General features: G+C 46.6%; 1 protein-coding gene across 3 annotated transcripts in view; it reads right to left on the bottom strand.

Annotated features, from left to right (window-relative positions):
• The window catches only part of col7a1l (collagen type VII alpha 1-like), an 87144-nt gene that overhangs the window by 51862 nt on the left and 11678 nt on the right, over positions 1-23604 (bottom strand). For all 3 annotated transcript variants that reach the window (XM_036957076.1, XM_036957077.1, XM_036957078.1), the window contains exons 3-15: positions 21151-21331; positions 20584-20743; positions 19517-19610; positions 17244-17417; positions 15169-15332; positions 11057-11186; positions 10616-10732; positions 4977-5132; positions 4189-4305; positions 2535-2681; positions 2186-2305; positions 449-607; positions 90-203 (exon numbers count right to left, since the gene is read on the bottom strand). In XM_036957076.1, the coding sequence (XP_036812971.1) occupies positions 90-203; positions 449-607; positions 2186-2305; positions 2535-2681; positions 4189-4305; positions 4977-5132; positions 10616-10732; positions 11057-11186; positions 15169-15332; positions 17244-17417; positions 19517-19610; positions 20584-20743; positions 21151-21331 (1833 nt within the window). The remainder of the gene's footprint in view (positions 1-89; positions 204-448; positions 608-2185; positions 2306-2534; positions 2682-4188; positions 4306-4976; positions 5133-10615; positions 10733-11056; positions 11187-15168; positions 15333-17243; positions 17418-19516; positions 19611-20583; positions 20744-21150; positions 21332-23604) is intronic.

Raw genomic sequence — 23604 nt, 5'->3', positions numbered from 1 at the left:
CACACACACACACACACACACTACATTCATCTTTGAAATTGTTATATTGGTTATATTTAGGATTTGGATCAAGAAGCCCACTACGGTACCGATGTTCCAGGTGAGTTTGTACTCGGTGGACCCCACGACGGGACTCCACTCCACGTCGATGGAGGAACTGGTGTAGGAAGTCACGTGGAAGTTAGACACATATCCCAAAGGGGCTAGTGGAGAGAGAAGAGGGGATACAAGGCAACATGACAAAGACGCAGGGAGTCAGGAAGCAGGTGCAGTCGGTGAGTTTAATCAGAACGAACATAGAGAGAATACAAAAACAGGAGCGTCTGAACATGAAAACACAAAACAATACTGCATGATGGGTGATACGACCGAGTGCCAGATAAAGGGGAAGTCGTCAGGGTAGTGATGAAAATACACTTCACTAGGAAAGAGGACACGTTGGACTCACAGGTGCGGAAGGTAGCTGAGACGCCGGGACCCACCAGTGATCCAAACAGGACGTAAAGAGACAGGACATACTCTGTGTCATGGACCACGTTCTTCAGAAGGTGCTCTGTGGTGGAGCCGTTCAGAGCCAGCTGCCTAGGACGGTCCCGACCCACAAACTCTGGAAGAATAACACACACATAACAATGGAGTAGGGGGAGGATTAGGGCCTCTGATCTAAGGTCAGTTTAGTGTTTTGCCCAGAATGACAATCACCTGCTATTGGAGGCCAACTCCTTTGGACCAATGGAGTGTTCACTTGAGTTTATTTTACCTTTATTTAACTAGGCAAGTCAGTTAAGAACAAATTCTTATTTTCAATGACGGCCTAGGAACAGTGGGTTAACTGCCTGTTCAGGGGCATAACGACAGATTTGTACCTTGCCAGCTAGGGGATTTGAACTTGCAAGTAACCTTGCAAGTAACCTTCCGGTTACTAGTCCAAGGCTCTAACCACTAGGCTACCCTGCCGCAGTTGTGTCTGATGATTGGCAAAATTTCTCACTATGTAGCTTAAATTAAATTAGTTAATTAGCAATTAGGTCTCTCTTCGTACTCAACTTAATGAATCCCTTAATGAATACTCAACTTAACGACGTTCCATTCAATTTGTCCCTTTCATATTGCTTTACAGCTCATTACAGGCAAATCAAATCATCGAAAGCAAGTAATTCTACAGACATTGGGATTGTTTGATGATACCTTTCGTTTCCAAGCGTAGCTCTGTTGATATTAAAAGCATCCCAAGTTTAAAAAAAAAGTCAACCAGTCGTGAGGGCAATGAGAAGAGGATACGTGAACAAAAACCAACCTAAACCCCAAAATAACTCCCATCATCGTCTCCACATGAAAGGACAAGGCACCCTACTCTCCCTCCTCCATCTTTTCATCTGGCTTGATCAATCCCTTTTCTCACACTTTCACACACACACACCTTTATTCACACATTCCCCCCTTTCCTGTCATCCCCATATGAACATCATCAGAAGCCCGTCCCCTCATTAAAACAACCCCCGTATCCCTCCATCTCTCCTTTTATTTTCCTGTTTTCTGAGGGGGTGGCCATGATGCCAGCTTGTCACATGGAAATGACGCTGGTACTACCGAGTGACATGGTGGGGAGCCCAGTCCTGGCATTTCAAAGGATCCGTGTCGTGTCCCCACAGAGACGCTCAGAAGGGTGACATCAAATACACCCCCCACCTTCTTTTTATCCATAAGCCCGCTGCAGAATCTTCCTCCAATCATGTTCTAGTGATGCTGGTTTTGATAGACACGGTGAGACAGAGGGATGGTAGGTAGGTACACAGAGTTGGGGAGACTCTGAACATCGTCAGAGATACATCACGCATGAGAGAGAAAAGGAGAGAGAGAGAGAAAGAATTACAAGAGGAAGAGAAGCCCAAAGGGAGGACAGGAGGACAGAGTACGATAGAAAGAGAGGGAGAGAAGGGGGGGGGGGGGGGAAGAGAGAGATAGAGGCCCTGTCAAGAAAGAACCTCTAGCCCCTAGCTCCGTACACACTTCTGGAGATCTGAGAGGATTGGACAGGGATAAGCAATATGTTAAAACATTCACCTAGCCTATCAAATCAAATCCCCTCAGATCTCCACAATTGTCTAGGGGGTAGGGGGGGTTGTTTTTGGGCAGGGCTTTGGTTTCTATTGTGCGAGTGCATTGTGTAGAGGTGAGAGGTCACCTGGAGTGGGCCCCCAGGCTAGTCTGTAGCCGGTGGCCCCAGGGACAGAGTTCCAGGAGACCATGGCACTGTTGGTGCTCACTGCCGATGCCTTCAGAGTCTGGACTGCACTGCTCTCCACTGGCACAGGGAGACGGGAGAGAGAGGGGAGAGAATTGAACTATCATTATGGATAGAATGTTAGTCATTGTACAGCTGCATGATGAAGGGAGATGGCCTCGGCCGGCACACTGCTCTGGCACAGGGCTCTGGTAGAAAGAACTGTATTATGGGTGTCATTCAGGACGCAACCATAATGTTCAAAAGTTGACTCATCCTGTACATAGCCCCAGTTTCCATGGTAACTCACGTGTCTTGGCTGGGATAGAGATGACAGGGCCCTCGATGTCCACAAAGATGGGGTTGATGGTGATGGCGTACTCAGTGCCTGGGTGGAGGCCCTGGATCATGTAGAAGTTAAAGGTCTCCCCCAGGTTCACGTTCTCTCTATGGCCCTCTGGAGGTAAAGGAGGGGAGGGGGGTTGGTTATCTGTGATCGTGCCTTCGTAAAGTATTCAGACCACTAGAATTTTTCTAAATGTTGTTACGTTACAGCCTTATTCTAAAATGTATTAAATGGCAAAAATTCCTCAGCAATCTACACACAATACCCCATAACGACAGTGAAATAAATGTGGTTGAAATTTATTAAAAGTATAAAACAGAAATACCTTATTTACATACGTATTCAGACCCTTTGCAATGAGACTCGAAGTTGAGCTCAGGTGCATCCTGTTTCCATTGATCGTCCTTGAGATGTTTCTACAACTTAATTGGAGTCCACCCGGGGTAAATTCAATTGATTGGACATGATTTGGAAAGGCACACAACTGTCTATAAAAGGTCCCTCAGTTGACAGTGCATATCAGAGCAAACACAAAGCCATGAGGTCGAATGAATTGTCTGTAGAGCTCCGAGACAGGATTGTGTCGAGGCACAGATCTGGGGAAGGGTAACAACATTTTTCTGCTGCATTGAAGGTCCCCAAGACCACAGTGCCCACCATCATTCTTAAATGGAAGAAGTTTGGAACCACCAAGACTCTTCCTAGAACTGGCCGCCATGCCAAACTGAGAAATCGGGAGAGAAGGGCCTTGGCCAGGGAGGTGACCAAGAAGAACCCGATGGTCAACTCTGACAGAGCTCTAGAGATGACATAACCTTCCAGAAGGACAATCATATCTGCAGCACTCCACCAAATCAGGCCTTTATGGTAGAGTGGCCAGATGGTAGCCACTCCTCGGTAAAAGGCACATGAAACCCCGCTTGTAGTTTGCCAAAAGGCACCTAAAGACTCTCAGACCGTGAGAAACAATATTCTCTGGTCTGATGAAACCAAGATTGAACTCTTTGGCCTGAATGCCAAGCGTCACGTCTGGAGGAAACCTGACACCATCCCTACGGTAAAGCATGGTGGTGGCAGCATCATGCTGTGGGGATGAACAGAGAAAAGTACAGAGAGATCCTTGATGAAAACCTGCTCCAGAGCGCTCAGAATCTCAGACTGGTGCAAAGGATCACCTTCCAACAGGACAACAACCCTAAGCACACAGCCAAGACAATGTAGGAATGGCTTCGGGACAAGTCTCTGAATGTCCTTGAGTGGGAGGAAGTCCCCAAATACAGGTGTGCCAAGCTTGTAGCGTCATACCCAAGAAGACTCGAGGCTGTAGTTGCTGCCAAAGGTGCTTCAACAAAGTACTGAGTAAAGGGTCTGAATACTTATGTAAATGTGAACCTGTTTTTGCTCTGTCATTATGGGGTATTGTGTGTAGATTGATGAGAATAAGGCTGTCATGTAACAAAATGTGGAAAAAGTAAAGGGGTCTGAATACTTTCCGAAGGCACTGCATACTCTGTATGCAGGCTGTATGTTGTATGGTGATTTCACAGACACTGTGTCTGAGTGGTCAATGTGTCTTCTGGGTGATCTTGGTAACACACTGCTAATAGGGTCCCGGTACCTGAGGAGGACCAGGTGATGCGATACCCCGTGGCCCCCTTCACTGAGCCCCAGCGGGCCTGGACGGTGTCTGTGGTGGCGTTTTGGACCAGGAGCTGCTGCACTGGAACCAGTTTCACTGCAGAATAGATATAGACACACACACACACACACACACACACACACACACACACACACACACACACACACACACACACACACAGTCTCAGTTAGGGGAGGAACACTAATGAATACCTTTTCTTTAATATTTACATACATTTTACCAATGTAATTTGATGGAGAACAGACAAACTGCATCACCCACAGATGGTGAAATACATGACCACAGCCTGGAAATCTGATCAACATGTTGGGAGAAGCTACACTGCCACTTAGTGGACAATCATAGAAAAACAACTTATTACAGTCAGAAAGGTGTGAAATCGGGCGTTAAAGCTTCTGTTGAAATATATATTTCATAACCAATTGACTTAGATTGTATTGTCAAGATCACTTTCAAAGGCAATGGAAGCATCCTGATTCTCCACCATTTTCTAGAAGTGTTCCACAACTTGTAAACTCCCACTCATTGATTTCAAAGCATAGGATTGGTTTTAGGCAGGTAGACTAGCAGTGTCGGGCCAGTAACCTAAAGGTCACTGGTTTCGCATCCCAGAAATCTGTTTGTGTCCTTGAGCAAGGCACTTAACCCTAATAGCTCCTGTAAGTCTCTCTGGATAAGAGCGTCTGCTAAATGACTCAAATTTAAAATTCTAGTTGTTGGTCGACACATTCAGCAGGGTCACTTACGTGTTTTGCCGACGATCGAGACAGGTTGGCTGGGGCCCTGGGGGTAAATAGCAAAGATACTGACGGTGTACTTCTTATCCTCCTCCAAGCTGTCAATCACATGGGAGGAGGTGTCGCCGCGCAGCACCTGCTCATAGGTCAGTCCTGGCCGGTCGGCTGCATGGGGTCAGGACACAATTCATCTTTCATGGACAGACTACTTAAACATAAAACAAATTATGCTGGATTTTATTTCTGGGTTTACAGAGTTTAAGACAAAATAGGTATCCCTGTTACATTCTGTACCAGGAGTGATGAACTTCTCTACCAGGAGAGATAACTACCTTCAATAAAGACAAATATAAATTCTGTACCGGGTACTACATTTGTTATAACACCACAAGAGAATGGGAGCCATGATGTCAAGTAAAGGGATTATGACAAAATATGTCTCCCTGTCTAATTCTGTAGCTGTCGCAGTGTCAAAGTTGTTTTGACACCGCAAGAGACGGGGTCATCAGAGGCCTGATATCTAGTGGAGGAAAAGTGAAGAGGTAATCAGAGGCATGATATCTAGTAGAGGAAAAGTGAAGGGGTAATCAGAGGCATGATATCTAGTAGAGGAACAGTGAAGAGGTAATCAGAGGCATGATATCTAGTAGAGGAAAAGTGAAGGGGTAATCAGAGGCATGATATCTTGTAGAGGAAAAGTGAAGGGGTAATCAGAGGCATGATATCTAGTAGAGGAAAAGTGAAGGGGTAATCAGAGGCATGATATCTTGTAGAGGAAAAGTGAAGGGGTAATCAGAGGCATGATATCTAGTAGAGGAAAAGTGAAGGGGTAATCAGAGGCATGATATCTAGTAGAGGAAAAGTGAAGGGGTAATCAGAGGCATGATATCTAGTAGAGGAACAGTGAAGAGGTAATCAGAGGCATGATATCTAGTAGAGGAAAAGTGAAGGGGTAATCAGAGGCATGATATCTAGTAGAGGAAAAGTGAAGAGGTAATCAGAGGCATGATATCTAGTAGAGGAAAAGTGAAGGGGTAATCAGAGGCATGATATCTTGTAGAGGAAAAGTGAAGGGGTAATCAGAGGCATGATATCTAGTAGAGGAAAAGTGAAGGGGTAATCAGAGGCATGATATCTAGTAGAGGAAAAGTGAAGGGGTAATCAGAGGCATGATATCTAGTGGAGGAAAAGTGAAGGGGTAATCAGAGGCATGATATCTAGTGGAGGAAAAGTGAAGGGGTAATCAGAGGCATGATATCTAGTGGAGGAAAAGTGAAGGGGTAATCAGAGGCATGATATCTTGTAGAGGAAAAGTGAAGGGGTAATCAGAGGCATGATATCTAGTAGAGGAAAAGTGAAGGGGTAATCAGAGGCATGATATCTAGTAGAGGAAAAGTGAAGGGGTAATCAGAGGCATGATATCTAGTGGAGGAAAAGTGAAGGGGTAATCAGAGGCATGATATCTAGTGGAGGAAAAGTGAAGGGGTAATCAGAGGCATGATATCTAGTAGAGGAAAAGTGAAGGGGTAATCAGAGGCATGATATCTAGTGGAGGAAAAGTGAAGGGGTAATCAGAGGCATGATATCTAGTAGAGGAAAAGTGAAGAGGTAATCAGAGGCATGATATCTAGTAGAGGAAAAGTGAAGAGATAATCAGAGGCCTGATATCTAGTGGAGGAAAAGTGAAGGGGTAATCAGAGGCATGATATCTTGTAGAGGAAAAGTGAAGGGGTAATCAGAGGCATGATATCTAGTAGAGGAAAAGTGAAGGGGTAATCAGAGGTATGATATCTAGTAGAGGAAAAGTGAAGGGGTAATCAGAGGCATGATATCTAGTGGAGGAAAAGTGAAGGGGTAATCAGAGGCATGATATCTAGTGGAGGAAAAGTGAAGGGGTCATCAGAGGCATGATATCTAGTAGAGGAAAAGTGAAGGGGTCATCAGAGGCCTGATATCTAGTAGAGGAAAAGTGAAGGGGTAATCAGAGGCATGATATCTAGTGGAGGAAAAGTGAAGAGATAATCAGAGGCCTGATATCTAGTGGAGGAAAAGTGAAGGGGTAATCAGAGGCATGATATCTTGTAGAGGAAAAGTGAAGGGGTAATCAGAGGCATGATATCTAGTAGAGGAAAAGTGAAGGGGTAATCAGAGGTATGATATCTAGTAGAGGAAAAGTGAAGGGGTAATCAGAGGCATGATATCTAGTGGAGGAAAAGTGAAGGGGTAATCAGAGGCATGATATCTAGTGGAGGAAAAGTGAAGGGGTCATCAGAGGCATGATATCTAGTAGAGGAAAAGTGAAGGGGTCATCAAAGGCATGATATCTAGTAGAGGAAAAGTGAAGGGGTAATCAGAGGCCTGATATCTAGTAGAGGAAAAGTGAAGGGGTAATCAGAGGCATGATATCTAGTAGAGGAAAAGTGAAGGGGTCATCAGAGGTATGATATCTAGTAGAGGAAAAGTGAAGAGATAATCAGAGGCCTGATATCTAGTAGAGGAAAAGTGAAGGGGTAATCAGAGGCATGATATCTAGTAGAGGAAAAGTGAAGGGGTAATCAGAGGCATGATATCTAGTAGAGGAAAAGTTAAGGGGTAATCAGAGGCATGATATCTAGTAGAGGAAAAGTGAAGAGATAATCAGAGGCCTGATATCTAGTAGAGGAAAAGTGAAGGGGTAATCAGAGGCATGATATCTAGTAGAGGAAAAGTGAAGGGGTAATCAGAGGCATGATATCTAGTAGAGGAAAAGTGAAGGGGTAATCAGAGGCATGATATCTAGTGGAGGAAAAGTGAAGGGGTAATCAGAGGCATGATATCTAGTGGAGGAACAGTGAAGAGGTAATCAGAGGCCTGATATCTAGTGGAGGAAAAGTGAAGGGGTAATCAGAGGCATGATATCTAGTAGAGGAAAAGTTAAGGGGTAATCAGAGGCATGATATCTAGTGGAGGAAAAGTGAAGGGGTCATCAGAGGTATGATATCTAGTAGAGGAAAAGTGAAGAGATAATCAGAGGCCTGATATCTAGTAGAGGAAAAGTGAAGGGGTAATCAGAGGCATGATATCTAGTAGAGGAAAAGTGAAGGGGTAATCAGAGGCATGATATCTAGTGGAGGAAAAGTGAAGGGGTAATCAGAGGTATGATATCTAGCAGAGGAAAAGTGAAGGGGTAATCAGAGGCATGATATCTAGTAGAGGAAAAGTGAAGAGGTAATCAGAGGCCTGATATCTAGTAGAGGAAAAGTGAAGGGGTAATCAGAGGCATGATATCTAGTGGAGGAAAAGTGAAGGGGTCATCAGAGGTATGATATCTAGTAGAGGAAAAGTGAAGAGATAATCAGAGGCCTGATATCTAGTAGAGGAAAAGTGAAGGGGTAATCAGAGGCATGATATCTAGTAGAGGAAAAGTGAAGGGGTAATCAGAGGCATGATATCTAGTGGAGGAAAAGTGAAGGGGTAATCAGAGGTATGATATCTAGCAGAGGAAAAGTGAAGGGGTAATCAGAGGCATGATATCTAGTAGAGGAAAAGTGAAGAGGTAATCAGAGGCATGATATCTAGTAGAGGAAAAGTGAAGGGGTAATCAGAGGCATGATATCTAGTGGAGGAAAAGTGAAGAGGTAATCAGAGGCATGATATCTAGTAGAGGAAAAGTGAAGGGGTAATCAGAGGTATGATATCTAGTAGAGGAAAAGTGAAGAGGTAATCAGAGGCATGATATCTAGTAGAGGAAAAGTGAAGGGGTCACAATGAGAAACAGAGCCTTCGGAAAGTATTCAGGCCCCTTGACTTTTTCCACATTTTGTTACGTTACAGATTTATTCTAAAATGTATTCAATTGTTTTTTTCCCTCATCAATCTACACACAATGTTTGCTAATTTATTAAAAATACAAAATATCACATTTACATAAGTATTGAGACCCTTTACTCAGTACTTTGTTGAAGCACCTTTGGCAGCGATTACAGCATTGAGTCTTCTTGGATATGACAGTATAAGCTTGGCACACCTGTATTTGGGGAGTTTCTCCCATTCTTCTCTGCAGATCCTCTCAAGCTCAGTCAGGTTGGATGAGGAGCGTTGCTGCACAGCTATTTTCAGGTCTCTCCAGAGATGTTCAATTGGGTTCAAGTCCAGGCTCTAGACATTCAGAGACTTGTCCCGAAGCCGCTCCTGCGTTGTCTTGGCTGTGTGCTTATGGTCGTTGTCCTGTTGGAAGGTGAACCTTTCGCCCCAGTCTGAGGTCCTGAGTGCTCTGGAGCAGGTTTTCATCAAAGATCTCTCTGTACTTTGCTCCGTTCATCTTTTCCTGATACCTGACTAGTCTCCCAGTCCCCGCCTCTGAAAAATACCCCCACAGCATGATGCTGCCACCACCATGCTTCTCCGTAGTGATGGTGTCATGTTTCCACCAGACGTGACGCTTTGCATTCAGGCCAAATAGTTCAATATTGGTTTCATCAGAACAAAGAATCTTGTTTCTCCTGGTCTGAGAGTCTTTAAGTGCCTTTTGAAAAACTCCTTGAGGGCTGTAATGTGCCTTTTACTGAGGAGTGGCTTACTTCTGGCCACTCTACCATAAAGGCCTGATTGGTGGAGTGTTGCAGAGATGGTTGTCCTTCTGTAAGGTTCTCCCATCTCCACAGAGGAACTCTGGAGCTCTGTCAGAGTTGACCACTGGGTTCTTGGTCACCTCCCTGACCAGGCCCTTCTCCCCCAATTGGTCAGTTTGGCAGGGCAGCCAGCTCTAAGAAGAGTCTTGGTGGTTACAAACTTCTTCCATTTAAGAATGATGGAGGCCACTGTGTTCTTGGGGACCTTCAATGCTGCAGACATTTTTTGGTACACTTCCCCAGATCTGTGCCTCGACACAATCCTGTCTCGAAGCTCTACGGATAATGCCTTCGACCTCATGGCTTAGTATTTGCTCTGACATGCACTGTTGATTGTGGGACCTTATTTAGACAGGTGTGTGCCTTTCCAAATCATGTCCAATCATTTGAATTTACCAAAGGTGGATTCCAATCATGTTGTGGAAACATCTCAAGGACGATCAATGGAAACAGGATGCACCTGAGCTTCGAGTCTCATAGAAAAGGATCTGAAAATTATGTAGATAAGGTATTTCTGTTTTTTTTTAAATACATTTTCAAAAATGTCTAAAAACCTGTTTTCACTTTGTCATTATGGGGTATTGTATATTGTATATTGCTGAGGATTTTTTAAACATTTAATGTACGTATTTTAGAACAAGGCTGTAACGTAACAAAATGTGGAAAAAGTCAAGGGGTCTGAGTGCTTTCCAAAGGCACTGTATGTATACCCTTTTCAACTTCTGTACCTGGTGTCAAAGTTGTTGTAAAACCTCAAGAGACCTGTATGATATGAAGCCTCAATTAAACTGAAAGAACTATGGTGGGACCAGACCTGGGTTCAAATACTCAAATCATTTAAAATACCTTAGCTGTGCTTGATTAAGTTTGTCTACTGCAATGGACCAATAGAACAGTCCCAAAAGTACAAACGTCTGCCACCTGGCACTCTTGACAGTCTAAAACAAACACTACAAGTACTTGAAAGATATATTACTTGAACCCAAGTCTGGATCAGACTAATGATGTGGTGTAATGTCAATACAGGAGTCAACTCACATCTGGGGATGAATATCTTGTATCCCTCGAGCTTCCCTAGAGGTGGTGTCCATGCCAACCTCAGAGAGAAGAGGCCCTCCTCCATCACACGGAAGTTTGAGACAGGAGGCACAGGGGCTAAGGCAGAGGAAGGAAAATATGTTGGAACGTTGAGTACATTTGAAATGGCATGTGTGTATGGAAAATGCCTGGTTGTAAATGAGCACAGGTATGTGACGTGTACGTTTCAGTGTGGGTGAATGTCTGCATGCAGATTAAGTATACATGTGGATCTATATTTACAATACCTGTGTATGTGTGAGTGTGTTCAGCTGGTGTTTGTTTGAGTTTATGCTTATCAATATTTACCTGTGTGCGCTACTATGTGTGAACACGCTCGTGTATTAGCGTGGGTGCATGTCTGTGTGTGGGATTGTTGATGTTAGTGCCTCTGTAACCCACGTGTCTGTGTAATGATGGTGGCAGAGTCTCCAATGAGGCCAGGGTAGATGGCGTAGACAGTCAGAGAGTACTCTGTCTTAGGAGTCAGCTCTGTCACTAGAGATGTCCTCTCATCACCTTTCAGATCAGTCTGAGACGACACACACAGGACAGGGAGAGAGAGAGGAACAGGGAGCGGCACAAGGAGAGGGACAGGGACAGGGAGAAGGATAGGGAGAGGGATAAGGAGAGGGAGTAGGAGAGAGAGAGGGACAGGGAGCAGGACAGGGAGAAGGATAGGGAGAGGGATAAGGAGAGGGAGTAGGAGAGAGAGAGGGACAGGGAGAAGGACAGGGCCAGGGAGAGGGACAGGGAGAAGGATAGGGAGAGGGAGTAGGAGAGAGAGAGGGACAGGGAGAATGATAGGGAGAGGGATAAGGAGAGGGAGTAGGAGAGAGAGAGGGACAGGGAGCAGGACAGGGAGATGGATAGGGAGAGGGAGTAGGAGAGGGAGTAGGAGAGAGAGAGGGACAAGGAGAAGGACAGGGCCAGGGAGAAGGACAGGGCCAGGGAGAGGGACAGGGAGAAGGATAGGGAGAGGGAGTAGGAGAGAGAGAGGGACAGGGAAAAGGATAGGGAGAGGGATAAGGAGAGGGAGTAGGAGAGAGAGAGGGACAGGGAGCAGGACAGGGAGAAGGATAGGGAGAGGGATAAGGAGAGGGAGTAGGAGAGAGAGAGGGACAGGGAGAAGGATAGGGAGAGGGAGTAGGAGAGGGAGTAGGAGAGAGAGAGGGACAGGGAGCAGGACAGGGAGAAGGATAGGGAGAGGGATAAGGAGAGGGAGTAGGAGAGAGAGAGGGACAGGGAGAAGGATAGGGAGAGGGATAAGGAGAGGGAATAGGAGAGAGAGAGGGACAGGGAGAAGGATAGGGAGAGGGAGTAGGAGAGGGAGTAGGAGAGAGAGAGGGACAGGGAGCAGGACAGGGAGAAGGATAGGGAGAGGGATAAGGAGAGGGAGTAGGAGAGAGAGAGGGACAGGGAGCAGGACAGCGAGAAGGATAGGGAGAGGGATAAGGAGAGGGAGTAGGAGAGAGAGAGGGACAGGGAGAAGGATATGGAGAGGGAGTAGGGGAGGGAGTAGGAGAGAGAGAGGGACAGGGAGCAGGACAGGGAGAAGGATAGGGAGAGGGATAAGGAGAGGGAGTAGGAGAGAGAGAGGGACAGGGAGAAGGACAGGGCCAGGGAGAGTGACAGGGAGAAGGAGAGGGATAGGGAGAGAGAGAGGGACAGGGAGCAGTACAAGGAGAGGGACAGAGACAGGGAGAAGGATAGGGATAGGAACAGGGACAGGGAGAAGGATAGGGAGAGGGATAAGGAGAGGGAGTAGGAGAGAGAATGGACAGGGAGCAGTACAAGGAGAGGGACAGAGACAGGGAGAAGGATAGGGAGAGGAACATGGACAGGGAGAAGGATAGGGAGAGGGATAAGGAGAGGGAGTAGGAGAGAGAGAGGAACAGGGAGAAGGACAAGGAGAGGGACAGAGACAGGGAGAAGGATAGGGAGAGGAACAGGGACAGGGAGAAGGATAGGGAGGGGATAGGGAGAGAGAGAGGGACAGGGGGAAGGACATTGCCAGGGAGAGGGACAGAGACAGGGAGAAGGATAGAGAGAGGGACAGAGACAGGGAGAAGGATAGGGAGGGGATAGGGAGAGAGAGAGGGACAGGGGGAAGGACATTGCCAGGGAGAGGGACAGGGAGAGAAAGAGGGAGAGGGACAAGGAGATGGACAGAAATAGGGAGAAGCATAGGGAGAGGGAGAGAGAGAGACAGGGAAAGGAACAGAGAGAAGGACATGGACATGGAGTAGGACAAGGAGAGGGAGCAGGAGAGAGAGAGAGAAAGAGACAGGGAAAGGAACAGAGAGAAGGACATGGACAGGGAGTAGGACAAGGAAAGGGACAGAAATAGAGAGAAGCATAGGGAGAGGGAGAGAGAGAAACAGGGAAAGGAACAGAGAGAAGGACATGGACAGGGAGTAGGACAAGGAGAGGGAGCAGGAGAGAGAGAGAAAAAGGGACAGGTAGAGGGACAGGGAGAGGGACAAGGTAAAGGACAGGGACAAGGAGTGGGTGAAGGACAGGGAGAGGGACCGGGAGAGGGAGAGGGAATGGGTCAGGAACAGGGACAGGGACAGGGAGAGAGGGAGAGGTTTCAGTGAAATTGGTAAGGGTGTTTGTGGGGATGGTTTTGTGTGGATGTGTGCTCGCGCATGTGTGTATTCAGAAATTGTACCATCACTATAATCACTCTACTCTGTAATCATTCTACACCAGTCTTTCACCACTCAGTGTATCATCACTAGAATCACTCTACTCTGTAATCATTCTACACCAGTCTTTCACCACTCAGTGTATCATCACTAGAATCACTCTACTCTGTAATCATTCTACACCCGTATTTCACCACTCAGTGTATCATCACTAGAATCACTCTACTCTGTAATCATTCTACACCAGTCTTTCACCACTCAGTGTATCATCACTAGAATCACTCTACTCTGTAATCATTCTACACCAGTCTTTCACCACTCAGTGTATCATCACTAGAATCACTCTACTCTGTAATCATTCTACACCAGTCTTTCACCACTCAGTGTATCATCACTAGAATCACTCTACTCTGTAATCATTCTACACCAGTCTTTCATCACTCAGTGTATCATCACTCTACTCTGTAATCATTCTAGTCTTTCACCACTCAGTCAGCCGTGACACATATTTGTTCTTTCCCAGCACCAGCACACCTGATTCAACTATACAAGGGCTTGATAATTAATGGACTAGTGGAATCAGGTGAAATAGATCTGATATGTGCAACAGTTGTAGGGTGGTAGGTAGCCTAGCGTTTAGAGCGTTGGGCCAGTAACCAAAAGGTTGTTGGTTTGAACACCGTAGCAGTCAAGGTGAAAAACCTGTTCAATGTTCCCTTGAGCAAGGCACTTATCCTTCATTTTCTCCAGGGGCACATACAACTATGACTGACTCTGTAAAACAACACATTTCACTGCCTCTATCCAGTGTATTTGACAATAAAACACATTTTTTGTAATGTTAGGGTTAGAAAACACTTTTCTATTCCACAGTACTCTTTCAAGTACATCTCAAACCCATTGCATCCATCCTCTCCTCTGTGACTTCACCACCCAATACACAAGTTATGTACTGCCGCATAGCTTGATTGTCCCTGCAGGAATGGTTCTGTTAGAGAATGCTAAAATATCTTTCTCCAGAGTTCTACACCAGTGTCATAGCAAGGACACGCAAACAACCCACTCTGAGAATCCAGTGCTGTGCCCTGTGGCTCTGGCAAAGCTGTAGAAAATCACTGAGAGAATAAACACAATGGGGAAAGATTCCATGCCTGCGAGACAAAGACAAAACACACACGCGCACACACACACACACACACACACACACACACACACACACACACACACACACACACACACACCAAACTATCCAAAACAAAGACTAAGAATGTGAGTGTCACAATATAGTTCAGAAGAAAGCGTCAGCAAATGTTCTGTACAGATGCACAAAAACTGAACACTCACACACTCTCCAACAAATAGAGTAGTGTACAGTACATTACAGTACATTACAGTATATTGTAAAGCTCAAGGTCATTGTGATATTGCTTTCTGATTTTCCCTCACTGCATACTAGCCACACACACACACACACACACACACACACACACACACCTCTATCTATCAGTATCCTGCTGTGGTCAGTCTCTGTGTCTGTACTCAGCACCATCTGGTCCTGGGCCCAATATCCTGTCACCTCTCACATCCCATCCCCGTACCACCTTACCCACCTTCCACCCCCCAATCAGGTTCACATATCTCAGCTCCCTCCTTACCCTCCCAACAAGATTTTGAGTCAATTCAGTTATCAATTCAGAAAGTGTTTTCAATTCAATTCCTGATTCAATTCAATTCCAGGCACTTTACCCAGGTGGTTTGACTCCTAATATCCTATTTTAGCCCATCGTCTGAGATGGCATTCAGCATTTAGCCACCATTATTACCACAACATCTCAACCTCTCAACATCCCCCCTCCCCTTCACCTGTGTCTGCAGGCTGGGCAGCAGCTGTCCCTTGGGACTGAGGGGGGTGACCAGGAGGCGGTAGCCGGTGACGTCCCCTGTGGCCTGGCTCCAGGTCAGCCTCAGACTACTGTAGGCTAGCTCACTCACCTGAAGGTCCCGGGGACCCACCACACGCTCCTCCACTGGGGAGGGAGATGGAGGGAAGGATGGAGGGAGGGAGATACAAGGATGGGTGGGGGAAAGATGGGGGAGAGGAGAGAGAGAAGGATGGGGTGAGGGAGGGGAGATAGAAAGATGGGGAGGGGAGATAGAAAGATGGGGGTGAGGGAGGGGAGATAGAAAGATGGGGAGAGGAGAGAGAAGGATGGGGTGAGGGAGGGGAGATAGAAAGATGGGGAGAGGAGAGAGAAGGATGGGGGTGAGGGAAGGGGGATAGAAAGATGGGGAGAGGAGAGAGAAGGATGAGGGTGAGGGAAGGGGGATAGAAAGATGGGGAGAGGAGAGAGAAGGATGAGGAGAGGAGAGAGAAGGATGGGGTGAGGGAGGGGAGATAGAAAGATGGGGAGAGGAGAGAGAAGGATGGGGGTGAGGGAGGGGAGATAGAAAGATGGGGAGAGGAGAGAGAAGGATGGGGAGAGGAGAGAGAAGGATGGGGTGAGGGAGGGGAGATAGAAAGATGGGATGAGGAGAGAGAAGGATGGGGTGAGGGAGAGGAGAGAGAATGATGGGGGTGAGGGAGGGGAGATAGAAGGATGGGGAGGGGAGATAGAAAGAAAAGGATGGAGGGAGAGAAAGAAGGATGGAGGGGCGAGAAAGACAGAGAGAAAATTATGGAGGGAGAGAAAGAAGGATGGAGGGGAGAGAAGGATGGGGAGGGGAGATAGAAAGACAAGGATGGAGGGAGAGAAAGAAGGATGAGGGGAGAGAAAGACAGAGAGAAAAGGATGGAGGGAGAGAAAGAAGGATGGAGGGGAGAGAATGAAGGATGGAGGGAGAGAAAGAAGGATGGAGGGAGAGAAAGAAGGATGGAGGGAGAGAAAGAAGGATGGAGGGAGAGAAAGAAGGATGGAGGGAGAGAAAGAAGGATGAAGGGGAGAGAAAGAAGGATGGAGGGAAAGAAAGAAAGAAGGATGGAGGGAGAGAAAGAAGGATGGAGGGGAGAGAAAGAAGGATGGAGGGGAGAGAAAGAAGGATGGAGGGGAGAGAAAGAAGGATGGAGGGGAGAGAAAGAAGGATGGAGGGGAGAGAAAGAAGGATGGAGGGAGAGAAAGAAAGAAGGATGGAGGGAGAGAAAGAAGGATGGAGGGGAGAGAAAGAAGGATGGAGGGGAGAGAAAGAAGGATGGAGGGGAGAGAAAGAAGGATGGAGGGGAGAGAAAGAAGGATGGAGGGAGAGAGAAAGATAGGGAGAAAAGGATGGAGGGAGAGAAAGAAGGATGGAGGGGAGAGAAAGAAGGATGGAGGGAGAGAAAGACGGGGAGAAAAGGATGGAGGGAGAGAGAAAGACAGGGAGAAAAGGATGGAGGGAGAGAAAGAGAGGGAGAAAAGGATGGAGGGAGAGAGAAAGACAGAGAGAAAAGGATGGAGGGAGAGAGAAAGACAGAGAGAAAAGGATGGAGGGAGAGAGAAAGACAGGGAGAAAAGGATGGAGGGAGAGAAAGAGAGGGAGAAAAGGGTGGAGGGAGAGAAAGAGAGGGAGAGAAGGATGGAGGGAGAGAAAGACAGGGAGAAAAGGATGGAGGGAGATAGAAAGACAGGGAGAAAAGGATGGAGGGAGAGAAACAGAGATTGAAACATGAAGGGGTTAAAACATAAAGAACATACAAAGTACGTACCAGACACCACTAAACAAAAGAACCTGTTTAAATATATACACATATACAATAACCATGGGCAGTACAGCTGACATCTAGCCACACTACACAAAGATACCTGCATAGCAGAACATCTCTGGGCATTCTCAGGAGTAGGTACTTTCGAAGTTGCCCTCAACCACTGATAAAGGATCAGATTCTTTTCACCCCTCTAATGGTTAGGGTTACGATTGGAGGTGAGCAATCTGATCCTGGATCAGTGGTTGGAACTAATTCTCACCAGCCGGGGTGTGTTTGACGGGGCGTGGGGGTTCAGAGGCGGTGAAACAGATTCTTCGGGACAGTTTGGGCAGGAGAGCATCCAAGAGAGAGAAGTCAGCGGCTAACAACAGGTGTTCCTCGTGGGGCTCAGTCACAATCCTGCGCAGCTCTGATTCGTCGGCTCCTCTCACCCCTAGGAGAAGCATTTACATGTTTTATTTATTTAACCTTTATTTAACTAGGCAAATAAGTTAAGAACAAGAGAGAAAAGTGGGAGAGAAAGACAGAGAGAGAAGGATGGAGGGAGAGAGAAAGAAGGATGGACTGCCTTGTTCAGGGGCAGAACAACATATTTTTACCTTGTGAGCTCGGGGATTCGATCCAGCAACCTTTCGGTTACTGGTCCAATGCTCTAACCACTAGGCTACCTACCTATAAAAGCTAGAATGGACATAGTTGTAAAAATGATTTTTTCAGTACACCCAATATGGCACCAAAATAGCATTCAGCAATGCAAAGAAATCTGTTTTCAGAACTACTAGAGAGAGTTCATCCATTCTGTCCTAGTTGCTCCTATCTAGTACATCTATCTATTCATTTTGTTCATTAGTTAGCATTGATCTATCATCGTGTCCATTTGTCATGACAAAGTACTGTACAGGGAATTAAGTGAATCTTGTTCCATTCCAAATGCGATTAGAGAGACACAATGTTCTGTTAACTGCTCATACTGTTAGAGTGTCAAGGGGTTTAGAGTGATGGAGCTCACGCAATGTGTTGAGATGAGAGATATATCCTGAGACACACACACACACACGTCCACACACGCTCACATGTCCACACACGCACACACAATTACCCTAACCCCACACACAGATAACAACCCCCCCCCCCCCCCCCCATCCACAGACAGACACATCATAAGGCGCTGACTGATCACCCCCCCCCCCCCTGCTCTGGTGGTGTAGTGTACTGTGTAGTGAACTGTGTAGTGCCTGTGTTAGCTGGCTCTGTCCAGCTGTGAGAGACAGAGAGGAGCTAGCTGATCAGACTGATGCTTCCCTCTATGGGGATGATGAATGCCAGGACCCGGCCTCCGTGTCAGTGGGGGTGGGAGGGGGGGGGCACAGAAAAGCCTGATGAAAAATCATTGTAATTAGGTCACCACTGGCTAATGAGCTGTAATTATTTCCTGTCTCTGGGCTGAGGAGAGCAGAGACACTGCACATGCACATGTCAATGAATGTCTATGTACTGTATGTCTATGTACTGCATGTCTATGTACTGCATGTCTATGTACTGTATGTCTATGTACTGTATGTATATATACTGCATGTCTATGCACTGTATGTCTATGTACTGTATGTCTATGTACTGTATGTCTATGTACTGTATGTCTATGTGCTGTATGTCTATGTACTGCATGTCTATGTACTGTATGTCTATGTACTCTATGTATATGTACTGCCTGTCTATGTACTGTATGTCTATGTACTCTATGTATATGTACTGCCTGTCTATGTACTGTATGTCTATGTACTCTATGTATATGTACTGTCTGTCTATGTACTGTATGTCTATGTACTGTATGTCTATGTACTCTATGTATATGTACTGCCTGTCTATGTACTCTATGTATATGTACTGTATGTCTATGTACTCTATGTATATGTACTGCCTGTCTATGTACTGTATGTCTATGTACTGTATGTCTATGTACTGCATGTCTATGTACTGCCTGTCTATGTACTGTATGTCTATGTACTGTATGTCTATGTACTGCATGTCTATGTACTGCCTGTCTATGTACTGCCTGTCTATGTGCTGCCTGTCTATGTGCTGCCTGTCTATGTACTGTATGTCTATGTACTGTATGTCTATGTACTGTTTGCAGTCACACATGGGTAGATAGGTCATGGAGTGCATGAAGTGTAAGCAATATGCAGTACTTAAAACACACAGTGACTGATACACAGATGTACACACGTAGGCTCAACACACACATAATCACACACATAGGCTCAACACACACATAATCACACACGCAGGCTCAACACACACATAATCACACAGGTAGGCTCAACACACACATAATCACACACGTAGGCTCAACACACACATAATCACACACTTGCAAATGCACGCAGGCACAAGCACACACACTTCAATGATATACCATGAATACCACATTCATTTTTCACCTAAGGCACAGCAGATAGGTAAGCTGGATAGAATCTCCAGGACGCTGCAGGGATGTGGTATGAATATATAATCACAGCGTTCCAGACTCACCCACTGCATAGATAGAGATTCCATTGTCTGTGACAGCCTTGGCCGGCCCATCCACCTGGTCATCCGAACGGCCGTTTGTGATCAGGACAGCAATCTGCAAACATGGAAAATCTAATCAAACTAGCTCTATGTTACAGATCTACCAGAATATACAACTACAATCCGTATTTACTGCAAGGGTCTTTCCAATAGCGACACACAATTGCATAGAACTAGACAAACTAGACCCGCTCTACTAGATTAACTAGATCTTCCTTCGTAGGGAGTACACTTGCCTTCATTGGAAATACCACATTTCCATGCATTCAAAAAACAAGCCCTGTCCTTAGAGATATTTGACATGTTTTAACTCATGATTACATGCATAATGCAATAACGCAGTGTGAAACTTAAAACACTGCGGAATGATAATTCCCCATTATGAAAAATTCACTGCAGTTCGTCGAAAGTTAAGGCCCCAATTGATGGGGGTGGGGGGAGAGGGTAAGGGGGAGGAGGGGGTGAGAGCACATCAATATGCACCTGATGTGGCTATGGTGTGTGTGCTCAGCCTTCTGAGTGGTGAAATCAAATATGTCAGCCTAATCCTGCTCTCTCTCTCTGCCACATCAGCTGTGGTTCAGCATGACTTGCAGTGTGTGTGTGTGTGTGTGTGTGTGTGTGTGTGTGTGTGTGTGTGTGTGTGTGTGTGTGTGTGTGAGAGAGAGAGACTTGCAGGGCTGTGAAGAATCTCAATGACTGACATGTTATCCCAGGTGCAGCTGGGATAGTGCAGTGTAACACTTCAAGGAGAAGTGCAGTTGCTAACAGCTGCTGAGGGGAAACGGCTCAAAATAATGTCTGGAACGGAGCAGATGGAATGGTATCAATCCACTGGGAATCATTTGTTTGATGTATTTGACCATTCCACCGATTCCACTCCAGTCATTACCACGAGCCTGTTCTCCCAAATAAAGGTGCCACCAACCTCCTGTGGTTGCTAACTATCAGATCTCACAATGCCTGGAGAAGTGCGTAACATCCCAGGGACCACATATAGCAATCTCCTGAGATGCACAGTAGTTAACCTTGGGGGTATTGTCCCTGGTGATAGCCGCACTGAAGACATAATCCACCAGGAACTGGAGGGCGTCGCCCGTTCGACTGGCCCCGCCTTCAAAGGGGAGGTCCTTTACTGCCCTCAGGACCTCCTCGAGACTACTGTAGTCTGTCAGGGCGATACGCATCCTGAAGACAGAGAGAGAGAGAGAGAGAGAGAGCAGAAGAGTCATTCCTGGGTTGAACAGCCTGTCTATACTGATCAGCAGCGAGGCTCTATGGATCCTAACAGGGCCTAATACAGACAGAGCAAAAGTCCCCGAGCTTCTTTGCAAATCTGGAGTGAAGTTAGGAAAATATCTTAAGGAATTCACTGAAGATGTTTTAGACAAAGCCAAAGCAGTAACACCAATTATTGTCTGATTGAAGACTATGACTAGTTAATTAGTTAAATTAGGTGTACCAAAAGCCTGCAGGGCCAGATTTCTTACCCCTGGAGAGAGGGGTAAAGGAATGTTTATGCAAATACAGAAATGTTCCTAAGTAACCTTTGCGGATAACATTGCCCAACCCGGCAGACCTATAGCCATATAGACCTGGGTATATCTCCGTAGACGGTGACGCCAAAGCGGATGCCCTCGGACCCCACCACGCTGTCCTGAAAGGAATTGATGATGGCCGAGATGAAGTCTTTAACCCTGGAGAAGCTGGTCTGGCCCACGCCCCACGACTCATCCACCAAGAACACTAGGTCTGCAGGCTCCGCCGTCCGACATGCTGAGGGAAGAGCAGATATATGACTGGTTTAGTGGTTTAGTGTGGCAAGATTCCATTCCATTTCCCAGAATTCGGGGTTGGAGGACTGCAGATGTCCTGCAGGGATGTCTGTATATCAGTCTGTATTCAGCATCAGAAGATGTGCGTCTCTGCATCCCTTCCATTGCATCTTTTAGTTGAGTGGGATTTCTCTCAGCCTCGGGGGACAATAAAGGCCAGATTAACTGAGCGTTGGCACCTGTTCATTTCACAAGAGAAGACAAAACAAAGAAGAAAAAGAGTGTCTTTATTCAACCTGAATTCCAAAGCCTTCTCCTTCATTTAATGTAGCTTTATTTCACCTATTGTTCCTCTCATGTTTCGCTCTCTGTGAAACCAGAAACTCAACTGATCTGTTTCTGTCCACGCTCCAGGGTGAACCTTTATTTTATTGAACCTTTATTTTACACATTCTCATTTACAGCAACGACCTGCGGAATAGTTAGAGGGGAGAGGAAGGGGGATGAATGAGCCAATTGGACGCTAAAAAACATTAGTGGCAAAAATGCCAAACTGACCCACAATCAGCATCTCGGGCCAATTTCACCCCGCTCCTCTCCAAACAGTGTTTCCCCATTCTACCACAAGGTGGCAGTATACCTCCATTAAATAGGGAAGGGGATACCTAGTCAGTTGCACAACCTTCTGCATTTAACCCAAACCCTCTGAATTGAAGAGGTTCAGGGAGCTTCCTTAATCGTAGTCATCGGTGCCTGAAGAGCAGTTGTTACTGGGGGTTAACTGCCTTGCTCAGGAGCAGAACAGCAGATTTTTCCACCTTGCGGATTTGAACCAGAAATCTTTCGGTTAGTGGCCCAACACTTTTGACTGCTAGGCTACCAGCCTCGGCAGGTAATACATTTCCGTGGCCAACCTTCTGCTGTCACAGACAGCGCACCACAAGGCTCCTATGAATGTTTAATGGCACACAGGTGAGGCGTTGAGACCATCAATATTCTGAGCAGTCCAGCAGTAACATTTTAGTACAGCGAAGAGGAAGGCTTGGAATAGCAACATAAACAGCCTAAAGTGGGGCCAGCCTCCGCGTCCGCTCAAACACACACCGGGCGGTAGAATAGGTGTTGGGTCTCTTTGCATAACCACACACACTGGAACAGATGCACACCTGTTGCATGGTAATGGATATAAATGTGTGTGTTTGTGGCGGACACACCCACTATATGAACCGTATTACTTGCCATATTAGCCACACACACACTCTCACTCTCACACACACACACACACACACACACACACACACACACACATTGTCCCTGTCAGTGCCCCAGTATTACCGTGACAGAATAGATTACAACAGGGAATAGACGATACGGTCCAGTGATTGTGCTCTATGTGATAACTCAGCCTCTCTCCTTTCCCCTTGTCCTCCCTCGCTTTTCTCTCCTCTTTTATCCTACCCTTCCTTGGCTGCCATCCCGGGATTCAGCGGGGGTGACATATGTCCCTGCTCACCGCGGACCAGCATTCTGCTCCTGCTCACAAAACTATATCCTCCATTCTACAGTCAGGAGACTAAGTATCACAGGGAACCGTTTTGGAGACTACACCGACAAACTGCCTCTGGCCACATCGCCATGTAATGGAGTCTGTGACGCATGCTAAAACCTTTACAGGTCATGGGAAACGACAGTGTGAGTCATGACTGAGCTCGGTTCCTAAGTCAAGCTTCACAAAGGCAGCAAACCAAACCACGGACGGACAGATTGACGGCCGGACAGATTGACGGGCAGACAGATTGACGGACGGACAGATTGACGGCCGGACAGATTGATGGGCAGACAGATTGACGGGCAGACAGATTGACGGGCAGACAGATTGACGGGCAGACAGATTGACGGACGGACAGATTGACGGCCGGACAGATTGACGGGCAGACAGATTGACGGGCAGACAGATTGACGGGCAGACAGATTGACGGACGGACAGATTGACGGCCGGACAGATTGACGGGCAGACAGATTGACGGACGGACAGATTGACGGACGGACAGATTGACGGGCAGACAGATTGACGGGCAGACAGATTGACGGGCAGACAGATTGACGGGCAGACAGATTGACGGGCGGACAGATTGACGGACGGACAGATTGACGGACGGACAGATTGACGGACGGACAGATTGACGGGCAGACAGATTGACGGACGGACAGATTGACGGGCCGACAGATTGACGGACGGACAGACAGATGGATAGACTGGGGGATTGGAGGATG

The sequence above is a fragment of the Oncorhynchus mykiss genome, chromosome 21 (assembly GCF_013265735.2).
Source record: "Oncorhynchus mykiss isolate Arlee chromosome 21, USDA_OmykA_1.1, whole genome shotgun sequence".
NCBI classification, from domain to species: domain Eukaryota; kingdom Metazoa; phylum Chordata; class Actinopteri; order Salmoniformes; family Salmonidae; genus Oncorhynchus; species Oncorhynchus mykiss.
Note: the sequence above shows the minus strand (reverse complement) of the source record. Positions and strands in the feature narration are given on the sequence as shown.